This window comes from Melopsittacus undulatus, chromosome 7 (genome assembly GCF_012275295.1).
Source record: "Melopsittacus undulatus isolate bMelUnd1 chromosome 7, bMelUnd1.mat.Z, whole genome shotgun sequence".
In the NCBI taxonomy this organism is placed as follows: Eukaryota; Metazoa; Chordata; class Aves; order Psittaciformes; family Psittaculidae; genus Melopsittacus; species Melopsittacus undulatus.
The window spans coordinates 62,985,808-63,001,865 of record NC_047533.1 but is presented as its reverse complement, the minus strand read 5'-3'; the positions used below and the strand labels follow the sequence as shown (position 1 = coordinate 63,001,865).

The 16,058-nt window shown below is 42.4% G+C and overlaps 1 protein-coding gene across 1 annotated transcript in view; it reads right to left on the bottom strand.

The window, feature by feature from the left end:
• Nucleotides 1-748: 748 nt before the first annotated feature.
• Nucleotides 749-16,058, bottom strand: part of ZNF827 (zinc finger protein 827) — a 108,779-nt gene continuing 93,469 nt past the window's right edge. Inside the window, exons 9-14 of the mRNA XM_034065020.1 lie at nt 14,185-14,322; nt 12,650-12,821; nt 10,999-11,165; nt 7,965-8,156; nt 7,693-7,870; nt 749-4,839 (exon numbers count right to left, since the gene is read on the bottom strand). Of these exons, the coding sequence (XP_033920911.1) occupies nt 4,032-4,839; nt 7,693-7,870; nt 7,965-8,156; nt 10,999-11,165; nt 12,650-12,821; nt 14,185-14,322 (1,655 nt within the window). The 3' untranslated portion in view covers nt 749-4,031. The remainder of the gene's footprint in view (nt 4,840-7,692; nt 7,871-7,964; nt 8,157-10,998; nt 11,166-12,649; nt 12,822-14,184; nt 14,323-16,058) is intronic.

Sequence of the window (16,058 nt, the reverse complement as noted above, 5' to 3'; positions counted from 1 at the left end):
AGCAGTAGAGATGATGGTGGATGATATAATTCAGATGTGTGTTTGTTACGAGCCCAACTGATGCATTTTTAAAACAACATGTATTTTAAACCATGGCTCTGCCATCCCCTCCAGAAGAATCCCTCTCTACAGTCATGTTTTACAGAAAATAGTTTTTTTTTCCCCAAAGTCTCTCTCACATTGTGTTCTGCTGGGCTCATAATGACTATGGCAGGTGTAGGATTATAAGAAATAATTCTGCTTAAAAAATGTTCACTTTTAAGTTAGTTAATTATTGACTTTTTTAACATATAAAGCATGTTTAAAATATACATAGATGTAAGATGAACACAGAGTGGTTCTTGCTGTCCTGATTTCACTGAGGCTCCCCCAAGCAAGGCCAGGCTCATCAAACTGCTGGGTAAGGATCTGATACTTGAACTGTGGGGCTGAGGAGGGCAAGGCCAGAGAATGCCATCATCCTTATGGATGAGCCGGCTCCTCAGAAGAAGTCTTATCCCCCTTGCAGAACTGATATGAGGAAAGGACAGAGAGAAGTCCTGTAGCCATTCCAGGAGTGTGTGCTGTTATTTCTTCATGAGCAGTAAGAACCAGTGCTTTCTTTCTCAGTTTAAACTACTGATAACACCTTCCCTTTTTACTTCATACCTTTTTGTCTTTAAGAATCCTCTCCCCCTCCCTCTAAATCAAGCCTGAATCTATTTAAGGGGAAAAAAGAGAGGAAGGAAAACTAAAAAACAAACCAGAATATAGCCAACCTTTTTAATTAGAGTATATTGTACTTCCAAACTGGATACACTAGAAATTGGCAATGCAACGTAAGATGCAAAGAAATATACCAGTTACTGTCAAAATGACCCTGTACAGCCTTATAATGCAAAAAGCTTTATACAATACAAATTTTTATTAATGTACACAAACCTTGACAGAATGATAGTTGAACATAATACAACAAGTAAAAAAAAAAGAGACAGAAGAAAGTGCTGAGAACTTTAACTGAATTACCGAGTGGAAAACCATGCGAGCTTTCCTTACAGAATGCATGGTGAAAACAAGTATGAAATTGCCTTCATGGTGGGGGGAATTGATCAGAACTGTTGGTCATTAGTCGGTGGGGGGAACCTCTGGAGAACGTTAATTTCTTTAGCCTTGAACTGCAAACCAGTTGTTTTAATATGCAGGAGCTCTGATAAATACTGTATTTTTTTTTTCCTTAAAAAAATAAAAACCTCCTCACACACTTTTCCTTACAGAGAGAACTATAACTTGCCAGAAAGAATTAATTTATCCTTTCCAAAGTGCTAAACAAATTCCCAAGTATATTAAACATTACTATATCAGATACTGGTACAGCGGAACATTGTTGCATGCTGACAGCTCATTCTTGGAAGTTGCAGCCCTATTTAAATTGCCGTTTGGTTTACATAAAGTGTCCTACTAATATTCCTACATCCTCCTCCTAGACTTTACCTGTTGTACTTTACCTGCTGGTTTGGAAAATAAGCTTTTTGATTTGGAAGTGGTTGCTCATCTATGGCAGGGTCGGAGATCTATGCACTGGGTGTATTTTAAAGAGCAGGTATAGCTTCTGGATGCAGACTACATATTTCATGCTGGCAAGCTACTCAATTTTTTATGCTTTGCATATTTACTAACCCAGCATTTTCTATTTTGTCTGTACTCTGGGGGGGAGGGGGGGTGGATGTGTGTTACCAGGAGTTCTGATGGAGTAAAGCATGGCAAACAGGGCCCTGAGTTAGGCAGGTTGCTTACAGACATTTGTACATACCTTGGAACAAATGGCTTTTCCTTACTGCTGAGACAGAACTGCCACATGCTTGGTAGAACCAAAACTGCCTGCTGGAATGTAAACAAAACGGTGGACTTCTCTGTCCTTTAATTAGTAATTCCAAATGCTGACCTCCTACTAGTTTGGGTATTTCTCCCTTGTGAGTAGCTTCCAGTATGTTAAGAGGAGTGCACAGATTAGGATGTCCTCCCCAAACAGGAGGATTTTGGTCATGAGAGTGGAGAATGTTTGGCCACCTCAGTGCAAAACAAATGTAGGAATCTTGCAGATAGGTTAAATGATGAGTTTTGCATAAAAAAAAATTCCTACACAAGCTTAATGTATAAACTAAGGAAGATTGAATTCTGTTTCTAGTTGTGTATACAGCTAAGAGCCTTTGGGGACAAGAAATGCCTTCCTGAACTGGGACCTTGCTTTCGTGCTGTCAAGAACAAGGATCCTCCCATCCCACAACAGCCTGCAGAAGCCATTCCTTCAGGACAGCATGGAGGTGGGTGGATGGTGTGTAAGATGTGACTCAGGGTACCTCCTACAGCAGCTTGGCCAAGGGACAGAGAGGGGACTCTCACACAAGCTGGGTCAGACATTCTAATTCCTGGTAAAAAGACAGTGAGATCTGAATCCAAGAGCTGCCATGGAAAACAATAATCCAGTAAGAAAGCATTCCTGTAAGTCAGCTGATAATTTTGAAATGTTTCATACTTTATACTTCCAATTTTAATGCAGAGTATTTTTAATCCTGATCTTCCTTTCTGGGTATTCAGTTGTCTAAGAAACACAAATCCATTAACAGTCAGTTAGCTTCTCGGAAATTAAGATTGCTCCTGACTTTTTGTGATTAACAACAGTTATACAACCAATCCTTGTTTGCTTCTTCCTGCGATAAAGTGCTACACAGAACATGTCATTTTAACGACCATGAGTAGGAGTGTTAAATAAGTATAAAGTTAGCTTCCTAGCAGTGTCCACTCTCTCTGCCATTAACAAAAAGGAGTAAATTATTACTAATAATATGGAGGGTAGCAACAGGACTGGGAAGTTGCAAGTACAGTTAAAGTACTGAGGGTATAAAAGAGAACTGTGTGGTTCAAACAGCATCTTTTTATAGCTTTATATTTCAAAGAAGTTACTGGTACCTTTTCAAATGAACAGTCATCTTACCTTCAGCCCACATTTGGGATATTTTCTTTTTTTTTTTGCAAGTGAGAAACAAACTAGTGCAAGACTAAAGCACTGTGCAAAACTGCCTTTTTTTTTAGTCTGAGTATTTATACCCAGAATTTATCCATACCCTTTTTTTAATCCCCTTGTTGGATTTTCCTTTTTTGTTCCACCATAGGATTCTAGTTATACAAGTTGTTCCTGCAAACTAAAAGGTAACCACTGCATAATACAGTATATATATATATTTATATGCCCTTTTAAAACAAAAGATGTATGCTATGGCCCAGAGGTGGGTATTTGTTACACCTGTGTAACAGTTAAGAACCGGGCCTGCTGTGTGAGCGTGTAGACTGCACACACTGCATCTGCATGCACGTGCACACACATGTTTCATTATCATGCTCTGATCCTGCAGTGCTGAAAGCAGCTTTTTCCTCCTCAGTTCTACCCCAAATCCTCAAACCTTGACAACTGATGAGCACAAGGCATTACACAACTGAAGGAAGCTGCAAACAGCACTGAAATAATAGACCAACCCACCCTGAACCAAGCATTACTCCTTCCATAACTCCGCAGTTCAGGGGGAGAAGGAAGAGAAGGGAGGGAGCATGTGTGTGAAAAGGGGAAGAGAATAAGAAATAAATAAGCCAGTACAAGGGATGTGCAAATGCAATGTCATGGCACGCTACAGGTAGACTCTCTTCCACGCACCCGCACGCAAACCAAGCCCCAAAATAAAATGCATCAATATGTAATCTTACAAGTGCTGATTGCCATTAAGGACACTCTTTTTTTTTTCAGCTTAACAAGACAAAATAGTTTCTTAGATAAGAGTACTGGGAACATGCCTCTGAAGGTAGAAGTATGCAGTAGGTCACCTCTTGGAGATTTAATAAAGCAGCTTTCATGTCAATGCAATAAGTATACACACAGAGCCATTTTCTAAACCTCACTAATGATATAGTACAAGTGTTCGTTACCTCTTGGGTCTACGTTTTGCAGCAATGTATACCTGCTGGGTTTGTTTGGGTATTTTTGGTACAGAATATAACTGCCCTCAGACAGTTTCTGCCCTTTCTGTTAGTCCAAGGTAGGCAAGGAAGGAGTGTTTAGGTGAGGAGGCACCTCCCGGTGCAGTCTGAGGTCTGGGTGGATGGAATGTGAGCTCATAGTGGTTTTTGGGGAAAAACATTGTTAAAGGAATAAGGTGGGCATACTCTGAGTTCCAGTATTTATCAAAGCACAGGGAAGTGCCATTGATGGCCAAGGCTTTCACTGCCAGGTTTGGCTCTGCCCCGCTGCCATGTGCAGCTGACATTGCCACTGTTTGCAAAGCCTGGGAGGCAGACATAACTGAGAGGGGCGACAGGAGGTTACTGGAGCTGTTCACTGACAGGAGCAGACTGGCTTCCTTGGAGGTTGAATACTGGCCCTTCTTCTCCTCTTCAGAACAGTCCCCATTCTGGTGCTTCTTCACATGGCGGCTGAAGACAAAAGGGTGGGTAGTCTTGAACAGGCACTCGTCGCAGCTGAAAGTCTGGCGTGGAGCGTGCTTCAGTTTCTTGTGCAAGTTGAGATTGTCTTTGCGTTTGCAGCTGTAGCTGCACTGGTCACAGTGAAAAGGGCGCTCACCAGTGTGGACACGCACGTGTTCAATCAGCTTGTTGGCGGTCTTGGACAGATAGCCACACTGGTCACACTTGTAATGGTTGCCAAGGCGGTGTTCTCGGATGTGCATCTCCAGCTCCAGCTGATTGGCTTTCACTGTCTGGCAGATCCGACATTTGTACTCCATCTTGTAGTGAGTCTTCAGGTGGCACTCCATCGCTGCGGGGCGGTTAGTGGAGTAGATGCAGAATGGGCACCTGGCAACACAGCAAGGAAAGGCATGGACAGAGAAAAGACAAGTCAGTCAGCTTGAAGACCTGCATTCCTGGTTTAACCCTGTCGCTCAGCCCCTCTCTGACCTACTGAAGAGGGGAAAAAGACACTTAGTTCTCCCTGTGGAGCCTCTTCCGAATACTCGGTTCACCCTGACACATTTCTGCTTAGAGGAGTTTTGCCCATCCAATGGCAATAGCACTCACGCGTTCCTAGGAAAACACTGATTCACGCTGAAGGAGCATCCCTTTAATCTTCTGGCTTACCTTGATGGGGAAGATTCTGCAAAGCAGGCCGGGTAGTGCAGAGTGGGTGATTGATTCACAGGTACTTTGTGTAACGACATTCCTAGTGTCTGCACGAAGTCACTTTGGCCATTTTTTCCGTTAAGAAGTGGTTTAAAGTGAGTGTTTACAGATGAGTATGAAAGCAGCTGTTTAAGTAAAGATGGAATAAACTTGTAATACCACATGTACAGCAAAAGCTTAGGAAATTCCTCTTATGTGACCTTGAACAATAAGCTTGCTGGGTATCCTGCTAGGAGCAGCTGAAAGCCAGTCTGTTAGGATGTTTTGTAGGGATTCCCATTTCTGGGAGTTGATCTAGCCATGCTCAAAGGGGGCCTGTGCTTGGCAGCATTTGCCTACAGCTGCCTCTGCCACGGCAGGAATTATTCATGTGTGGGAACAGGATGTGGGCTCCGCTTACTCACAGCGGCAAGCGTCCGGACCGGGGTGGATGTGGCAAAGGGCCTCACCCCTGGTTCCTGAACCAGGAAGGGCCTAGAAGGCTGGAGGAGGAAAGCTTAAAAGCTTGGAAGGAAGCCCGAGCTGACCAAGCCCGGACACCAACAACTCCCAAACATACCTGCTTTTGCTTGACATAACTGAGAGGAAATTGGTGAGGACAGCTACCTGCCAGGGATCTCTACTGTGCTAAACAAAGCTGCTCCCTTTCACAGCTAAGTGTGAGCTAAAAGAGCAGGTCTAGATAAAGAAATACAACTGTAACTATAGCACCTGGCTGCTGTCTTACAATTGTCTCCACTGTCGCTGATCCGCATTAACAGTGAGGCAGGTCTGCCAATTGTGTTCTAGCATTTCATATAATTTCCTAGCAGAGATCCTCTCTCTCCATGTGTGTTTTACCTTGCTACAACTGGGTGCACATACAGGTATAATAATTACCTGCCAATCAAGAGCACAGTAAGTAATACAGGAGGACAAATGGATACTAAAGCATCCAGACACCTTTTTTCTGATGCACATCAAGCACTCTGATCCAGAGAGGGAGCCTAGCACTGAGGCTGCTAACGTAATCAGCTCTATTGCAACAGAGGACTCAGCTGTCTGCGCACACATACCTCTACTGGGCTGGGTGCTCTCTGGATCAGAATCTCAGATTTTGACCTGGAGCAGGAGGAATCATGTTTTTTCCTCTTCCCCCACAGCAAACAGGAGACAGAAAAATACAATTTACTTGGATCTCTTCAGGCTCTTCTGGATGCCTTAAAAAAAAATCACAGCTTTTTCTTTGGTGCACCTTTCAAGGTACCCAATTATTACTTGAGTTGGGCAGGAATAACTTCTGTAGACTGAGAAGCCCATTCTGTCAGGAAGGCCTGAGTCATAGGTCATGGTTTTTCCTTGATAAATAGAACAGATTCTGTGCAGCTTAACCCAAAGTGTATTAGACAACTGGTCTGTACATCCAAGACAGACATCCCGCTGTTCTGGCACACTACTTCTTTCTCAATCTGGTCATCTTCCCAGATTCAGTCATCACATCTCAAGTGACCACAGATCCCAGTTCATGGAACTACTGAGCTGGAGACCAGATGCTGCCTGGCAAACGAAACCAGTTTTCAAAACCTGCAATGCAAACTGATTGAGCTATTCACGGTAACGTTAACTGTGGTGTGCTCAGTCACAGTGCACTGAAAACATCAGTTTGCTTAGCAAGAGCAATAGAAGCAGGGAGCCCTGTGCTGAACCCTGCCTGGGCATAAAGTGGTTCCAGCCTCTTTTCCTGCAGCAGCTGGAACACAGGAGAGGGAGGTGCATCTTGCATAACTGTCACATTTCCCGCCCACAGAGAGCAAGCATATGGCCCCAGCAGTCCCTCCTCCCCTCAAGGGCCCAACTTTGACATAAGGGCACACTCATTCTCTAGAAACACTGCTCTGCACCAACAGAATTTCAAGGACACCATCTCAGTCAAAGCCAAAGGGCTCTTTTTCTTAAGAGTGTATTACTTATAACATGTTAATTCACACAACAGTAATCATCCCGGGGCATGCAAACCAAAGCAGAAGACAGCCAAGTTATTCGTTCTCGGAGAGGACTGACTTCGTATTAGAGCCTACAAAGGTTATAACATTTAAGGTTATAACTTCATACCCAGTTGCAGAGATCATACAGGGTTTAGTTTCTTGGAGCTGGGGAAAGAATAGAGCCTGTGCTGTGTGATCTCCTTTGCTCTGATGCCTTGTTTAAAAAGCCCCTCTTAGTCTGCAAACAAACACCTCTGTGTAGTGCTCCATCATTTTCTGGAGGACACATCACATATTGTCTCCTGTTTGACTTGAAAAGGGAAAGGATCATGGTTTGCTAAACCTCTACAACCAGTAGATACTACATCTGCTGTTAGGTTACCCATCTGCTGTAATGGTGGCAGCCTACACTAAGGATTGGGTTGAGTCACCCCAATAAAAGGAAGCTCCAACTCTGGATTATCAGATATTTAACTGACCCTTCCTAATTGACTTCCTTCTGTCCTAGCTGCATAGTATTAGAGGTGCTTAACACAGTAAAAGTTTGTGTACTTGCTTTCCTTACTTGAGCCCACCGGTGGGGACAGTGTGGCATTTCTTGTGCTCCAGTAACTGTTCAGGTGTCTTCATGAACTTGTGGCACACATCACACTCGAACATCCGTGTGATCAGGTGGATTTGCAGATGGCGCTCAAACATGTTTTTCGTTTTGCAGACAAAGTTACAGAAAACACATTCAAAGCCTGGAAAATAAAGCAGTAAAATGCATTCCTTATGCTGGGGCCAGACTGGCTGTGTAGAAGGTGATGAGTCTCTATTTGTTTAGCAGTGTTTTACCTTTCTCTGACTTCTCTTCAGTGTTCACTGAGGTCTGACTACCAGGCACTACCGAAATGACTAGCAGGTTGTTTGAACCCTTGTTTTTTGGAGTTACGTCTGCATCTTCTTTGCTGTTGGCAGAGTCACTCAGTGCTGACAGCGAAGATGAAGATGGACTGTTAGATTCGCTGGGTGTCTTCCTCTCTTCAGCTGAAAAACAGAAGTAAAGAATACTAGTACAGCAGATCAGATGAATTTTCAATGATCCCAGTTTAAATGTCAGAAAAATATATTTAAAGTTAATTCAAACACACTTATAAACAAGTCTGAAATTAATTAATCTGGTAAGATTAATTTGGTAAGTTGCACCTCCTTCCTTTTTATTAGCGTTTACAACAGTACATCTCTCAGTTTATCCTAGAACTGTGTCTGTAATGGCAGTGGGATGGACATGTGCAACTCTACCTCATTACCAGGCTGAAAATATCTCCAGAAAACACTTTGGTTAGCACAGAGTTCAAAACCAACAAAAACCTTGTCACCCAGAAAGGAAGCAGAGCTTCTGTAGCTTTGGGATATGGAAACCAAAAGTGCCTACTGGTCCAAGCTAAACTTCACGTTTTTTCCACTTGTGTGGGTCCAATAGCTAAATCTGGGGGAAAGGGTGAAGGAGAATAATTCCACTCACTGTACTGAGGAGCATCCTCACTAATGATTATAAGAGATAACAGCTTATTTTATTGAAGATAATTAATTTAAAAAGTGTTGTTTAACTGGATCTAAAACTGAAACCCATTGGTTTCTTTATGCGTGCAATAAATGCATGAAGTTCAAATCCCAAACTCTGTCACACACTAGAAATGAAGCAGAGGTGATAGTTATCATATGAGAACTGCTCTGAGCCAGCGATGTGCAAATTATTACCTCCCACCTATGTCTTGGTTTAATCAGCTGTGTTAAAAAGAAACTTTCCTAAAACTTCATATTCTCCATGTGATCAAAGGCCTCTGCAAACACCAGTCCCTGTGTGCCTAACTTTAAACTGATGAGCGGCACCTTTAAGTCTAAGATAAAAATGTAGGAATGCACTAATGAAATCTGATGACCCGAGCTGTCAATAGGGAGGATGACTGGGATATCATATAGAAAGATTTGCTGACCTTGGGGACCAGAGTAATAGAAATGGAATGAAATTTAATAGCACAGAGTACAAGGTTGTGACCTGAAGGGCCAGTAACAAGAATTTTTGCTACAAATGAGGAGTGCTTAGGTTGGAAACCGTCAAGGAAAACAAAAGAAGAATTTGAGCAGAACATGGGATGAATATGAGCAATCAGGGGAGTCTTCAAGGAAGGTAAATATGATCACAGAATGTTATTGTGTGTTTTATTCCCAGTAGCTGCTGCTGTTTTATACTGCCACCACTACTTATTTCATTTCACCATGTACAGCTGTGATTGCATATGTCGAACAGAGGTTCTAACAAGAACATATGCAGTGAGGGATTGGTACAGTGAGAAAATTGTGTTTCATCTCACAAAAGGCTCCATGTACATTTAGAGGGGAGAGGGTCATTCTCCATAAATATACTAAGGGAATAAATACAGTGGTAGGAGGGAAGAAAGGTGGAGGAAGCAAGAGGCGGACTGCTGTTTCAGATAAAGGACTGTTCTGGCACAAGAACAACATGTGTGTATTCTGCCTCTCAGCAAGACACACTGGAAATTTCTTAAAAGTCCCCAATCTTTAATGCAGAAAAATCTGCAGCTGCCTATCTATAAAAGTAGTTGGTTTAAAACAATAACACTTGTTTGAAGACATATGCCAACATCCTTACAAACAGGCCTTTTATGACTTCCTAACATCACAGGGTAAGGGACTGGATTTGAGTGACCCAGAAAATACATTCTATTTTTTACTCTCTGTATTTGCCATACGTGTTAAACATTTGGCTGAATCACCAGCTGAATGGCTCGGTTTGACAGGGTGAAGGAAGAACAAGGGAGTTTTTTCCCAGTATTAAGCTTTCCACATGGCTACAAGTGGCATTTCTCATTTGCCTTGACTTCCTATATGTGGAGTGAGATGCAAATATTATCAGGGAGCACTGCTGAGAGCTGTGCTGGCATAAAAACACTTGAGAGCTCTCCAGTACTCTGTGTTTCTGTCGTTACATTTAACTTATGTATCTGTGAGCACAACAAACTGCATTCTTCTCTCCCTTCTCCATCCCTCCCTGTTTTCCCAATTTTATTCCTGGTAGGACAGGAAAAGCAATTTAGCCATGGAAAAATTGTACTGGATGCAATTCAGGTTCAGTATTGTCAACACAATTGCTAGTAGGTTTGTGGCAGCAAAATGCTTCTGCCTGGTGTTGTAAGAGAAATTAATTAAAAGGATTCTAATTTTATACTCCTTAAATTATGCCAGACTTCATTAGTTGCACTAAGCATATGGAGCTTGTTTGAAAACTGCTATTGCTCTTCTCTTTGACTATTAAGTGAACAGGACCAGGGAGAGAACACATGACTTGTTCTGTTATTTAATATAAAATTACATTTATGGTATTGCTGAATCACAGTGTCAACTAAACATCCACCTGAGATTCCAAACTGACAGACTGTGGAGGCAAACACATGGAAGAGCGAAGCTCAACATATTGTGTATTTCAAATCTGCAGCCAGGTATGCACAGTTAGCACTCAAAGTCACCTCATCACCACTGAAGTCAGACCAGGATTTTGATGAAATAGTAAACCAGTCAGAAAAACAAATGAAATATGCTGACTTCAGTGTGGAGGGGATTTGGGGGATAAGGGGAATAGCAAGAACCAGGGCTAAGTAGTCCTTCATTTATTTCACTAAGCCTGAAAATTGATCTGCACTACCAGATTATTTGCCTGGCTGGAGTCCAATTCACTTTAACTTTGAGAGATCAGGCCTTAATTAGCAAGCATTTCAGTGAAAGTAGAGTGCTAATGGGAAGTGTGAAGGTTGCACCTAAAAAGCAAGGAAGAGAGAGATCACTGCAGCTGGGAGAGAGGGATCATCACCTGTGTGCTTGCTGTTGACATGAGCCTTCATATCTGCCTCTTCCATGGTGACAAAATCACATGCTGTGCAGCAAATGGAGAACATCCACTGCTCTTTATCCACATGGAGGGACATATGACTGACAAACTGGACATTCATCTCGGTCTCAAACCCACACACATGACAGCTGCAAGCAGAAGGGAATTCAAGAGTAAGAAACATTAAAGCCCAAACCACAAACAGAAGCATACTGCCTTTCCCTGGATTTGCAAGAACAACTCACTGCAGATTTCTTCTCTTCCTCACTGTTGAATGTTCACTGCAAAATTCATTTGTCTGCTGAACTGCCTTTGAACTGATGGCCATGCCAATGTGATTAAGGGCAGGCACAATGCAACAATCCTGTACATGCTATAATGATGCTAAATAATCATAAAGTTAATTAAAAACTACAGATTCCAGATGCTGCGCATCACCTAGCTGATTCCTTTGGGCAATAAGAGACATTGCAGCTCTGCCAAGATGTTTAGTACGGCTGATACACTGACAAACTGAGAGCTTGCTGCACACTCCAGGAGTTATTTTCAAGCCCTGGAATGGTTCCCATGCCAAACTGGGATCTTGTGCAGAACTGCCTGGCAGTTTCAGTGTAAGCAAGTAAAAATGGGTTCAAACATTTCTTATGCTTGACTGCAAAACAGCAGTCATCAGATATGCAAATAATTAGCAGGGATACAGATTTCACAGCCAGTGCATAAACACAGGGATATTGAGAGGCAATGGAGGGGACCCTTTAATTTAACTTTCTTTGCAGAGTCCTCCTCTTGCTTTGATTAGGCCATTAACATTTAAAACAAGCCAAAAATATTTAAAAAGGAAAAACCAAAATACTCTAGGGTACTATTTTGCTTTCCTAAGGAGGACAGACTGGACAATTTAATCCAGCAGGTCTCATTCACTTCTTACTTCTATGATTTTATAATTAAATCTGCCCTTGGCACTTTGACTGAAAGTAAGAGTAATTTGGTAATCTGGTTGGCCACTGGAGTTCAGATCACAGTTTGCAGAGCACACAACATTGTGTGCAACAAGGAGAGTGTCCAAATATCCATTTTATCTGGGCAATTCCTTTTAATTTTTCAGGCAAATGCTTGTAAAGGTTTTCTTCTTTCTTTCATCATGTTGATCACTGGATGTATATACCTCTAGCAGATGGAGGAAATATGTATATCGATATGAGAATTCTTACTATGTTTTACTATTTGATGGTATAGATTCGGCTAAAAACAATGGAGCTGGTCGGAGGCAACTGGAAGCATAGTGCTTTAGATTTGCCATGAATCCATGTAATGAGATGTTTCCAAAGACAAAACTTAAATGAACACTGCATAAAAAGTTAAAGAGGCTTTTAAGAGCCCAGCTGCCTTACAGAGCTGTTCAGCAAAACCAACCCACACCAACCCCCAGAGTTTCTCCCAGTGGCCAGCCAAGTCAAACAGCACGAGGCAGCCAAGCTGGGTTTTGCTACTAAGCTCAAATCAGATATGGGCAAAATAAATACTTTCATCACAGTTCTGTCCTGTGACATCAGAAGGGTGGCCCTGTCCTTAGAAGGCAGGTAAGACATTCAGATTCCAGTGTCTGGTGCACAGCCCCTATTTGGGTCCTCACCTGTAGTAGTAAGGGTGCTTCCTTCCATCGCTGCCTTCAGAAGTGACAGCGCTGACAATGTCCTCAGTGTCTGTACTCACCAGCTTCACAGAATGGACGGTCAGGTGCTGGTTCAGATTAGCACGGCACTTAGCAGCATAGGGGCACAAGTGGCATTTGTACTTTCTCTCTTCTGAGAAGAAACAGAAAATCTTACATGTATACTTCATTTTGAAGCAAGCTACTTTTAAAGCTGCCAATAACCAAGCATGCATTCCTTTGGGCTTCTCCAACCAGCTTTCAGAATGAGGTACTTTGGGGGCTTGACTTTTTGGAAACTTAGAGGAGTTCACAGCAATTAGTCAGAAAAAAACCTAATTTGGAGGTAGTTTAGGGCTGTTTATTTTTAACTTTCTCTACCATTTGTAGTCAGATAATATAAAACTTTATAAACTGGAAAACTGGGGCAACTGCTGCTCTGAGAGCTGCAGAAGAGCCAGTGGAGAAAGAGGTCAATAATCTACAACTACTTCCTTTACCTAGTATCTCTTATTTGATTTTTTGTCCAGTTGAGGTTATCCCTGTGATCAGTCACAGACAGTTGATGGTTGAGGATTCTGTATTAAAATCTTAGGGTTAGGAAGGAAGGGGACACTGTATCATTAGGCCAGTTCCGAACACAAACTAATAAAAAACCCTCACTTTGAGTTGAAGAAATTAAAAGATTAAAACAACCAAACAATACATCAGCTTTTACAACCTCTCCCTTTGAGGAGCTGCTGCTCTAAATTTGAAATATAATGCTATAATTGTCTGGGGAAAGGCATTCAATATAGCAGCTATTTGACTAAGGAAACCCCAAGGCACCACGGAACAGAGCATTTGAACTCTTTCAGCATGGCTCTACTAGGTGCTGCAATGCACACTGCCATTATACTAATAATATTTTTCAGCACTGCATGAGAAATTCTTGCTTTCAAGTCTTATTTTGTGCAGTGCACCTCAGCAGGCTGACAAGGTGCATCTTCTGTATAAAAACTCTTAGTCTCAGTTGAAGTGATTCACTTTAAGAAAGTTGGTATGGGGTAGAAGAGCCCCTCTTCCTCTCAGACCTGGATGATGAAGGCAAAGATGAGCAACAGGTATCAAATGCTTTCAGTTTCACCAGATCTGAGACACCAAATCATTTGTTTTTCAGTAGCACATAAAAAGCTCATCAGGTGAATGTAAGAAAGGCTGTGCCTTCTCTTCAGAACTCCATTAACAGGCTTGGTTAATCAAATGGTATCTACAGGCTGGTCTACTGGAACCTGGACAAATTGGAATTGACACATTTTGTAAAGATAAACAAGTGGGATGTAAAGAAATAAAATGTCAGTTAACTCCTTGAACACCACTCTGACATTCTGTCCTGGTTTAGTGCTTGGCTCTGCTCTACGTGCAAGGAGCCGAGGATGGCTCTCACACTCTTCTGCTTGCATTCTTCCCCCTCCACTCAAACAAACCATGATGACTTCCTCAGCACTGTAACAACCAGCCACAAAGCATCGGCTTACCTGTGTGCAGTGAGAGATGCCGGGACAAAGTCTGCTGTCGACCAAACACTTTTCCACACACATCACAGGGAAAGAGCTGGTCATTAAATTTCCAAGATGGCAATCCATTTCCCACCTCCAGCCCCAGCTTTTCTGTTTCTATGCCAAAAAACACATCAACAGAAAGTTGTATTTTAAGAACTCTGACGACTTGCAAATTTCATTCAGCAGAATCCTGTAGGTGTCATATAAAATGCAACACCTCGGCTGCATGCTGTGTGAGCTGGCACATGAGTTCATGTAAAAAGGAAACTCCCAACGATGGAAAGGAAATTAATCTTTCACACAGCATCTTTCATACATACTCTAAAGCAGAACACTTACTCAGAGTGTTCTAGACATAGAGGCAGTTAAAAGAATTAAACCAAGTTATGTAATGAGAGAAAGTCAAGAGTAAGCAGTGCAAAGTATTAACTTCTAATTCTGTTTTTGTGGAGAGGCTGCTCCATTGGCTTTTTCCATCACCCGCCTTTGCCAGGTGCATGAAGAAGGCCTGGCACGAGTTGGTGGTCTGTTTTACACTGGATTATTATTTACGGATGAAGGAAGATTTCCAACCCTTTTCAACTGACAAAGGAAGTTTTGCTTCATAAGCAGTCTTACATTGAAGAGGAAGGTAAAGTTGCTCAGGCAAACATTAAACCAAGAGGACACAGCATGCCAACAAGTGCCTGGTATCCAGCGTAAGCTCAACCTAGCACCTGCTGTTCTTGGGCATCAGAATCCCCAGTGGCTTAGAGGGCCATCCAATGATAATCTGAGACCCAGAGTGAGCCATTGTCTTTAAAGAAGAGGTTTTAATTGTTTCAGGGACAAAGCCTGCCATACAAAAAAGAAACTCCACACAACATAAAACACAGACATGAAGGCACTCTGTAAGGAGGTAGAGAGAAAAGGGCTGGGAATGAGGAAGAAGAATAAGGGTAACACAGTGCTTAAAGAAGATAAAAGCATGGCCAGTTTTGATCTTGACATAAGGGAACAGAGAGCCAACAGAGACCAGGGATAGCAGTGATGCTGCTTAGCTCAGTAAGAGAAACAGTATCAGCAAGCCTCGTGTAAAGAAATATTCACTGCAAAGGGTCCTGCTGTTTGAGGAGAAGGGACCCCTGTGATGAGAAGTGCATGAAACTGCAAGGGTATTCAGCAGCTTTCCAAATACAGCAGCCAGTGGTGAGGAGGCTTGGTTTAAGACTTCTGGTAAAAGACATTCTATCTCCACTGGCATGACAGATGCTACATGCAGAGCACCCCTCTAACCTGACACCACCTGTGAGGGTGCTGCCCAGAACTGGCTCCACCAGTGCATGTTTGCGTACCGTGATGGAGGAAAACCATTTAGTCAGGATTTTCTGGTAAACAGGAGAAAAGGAGGTGGGGACAGGAGTACAAAAACATTGTAGTGAGTGTGAGTTACTATCATGGAGGCTGGCACAAACCAGTAAAATCTTAATCCAATGAAGCACTGAGAATGAACACTTCCTTGCACAAGAAACCCCTCACTGAGAGAGCCACCTACTGCTGCAGATTTGACTGGGTCTCTCCTTCACAGATAGGTGCCCAGATGGCTTCACTGTGGTTTAGGTAAGGAGCTGTTAAATACTGTAGTTAATTTAGACAATGATAAAAACATGCCGCATTTAGGACAGAGATTCCATACAGCAATCTCAGCAAGTGTAGGGATGGCTGTAGCTGCCAGCCCCTTTCCAGCTGCAGTTACTTTCTCCTGTGACCCTGTAATATACAATATCCAGCACATACTGTACACATAACATACAATATTCAGCACACCTGAGGAATTCTGAGGTTCCTCTGAGTGCTACCACCCAACAACA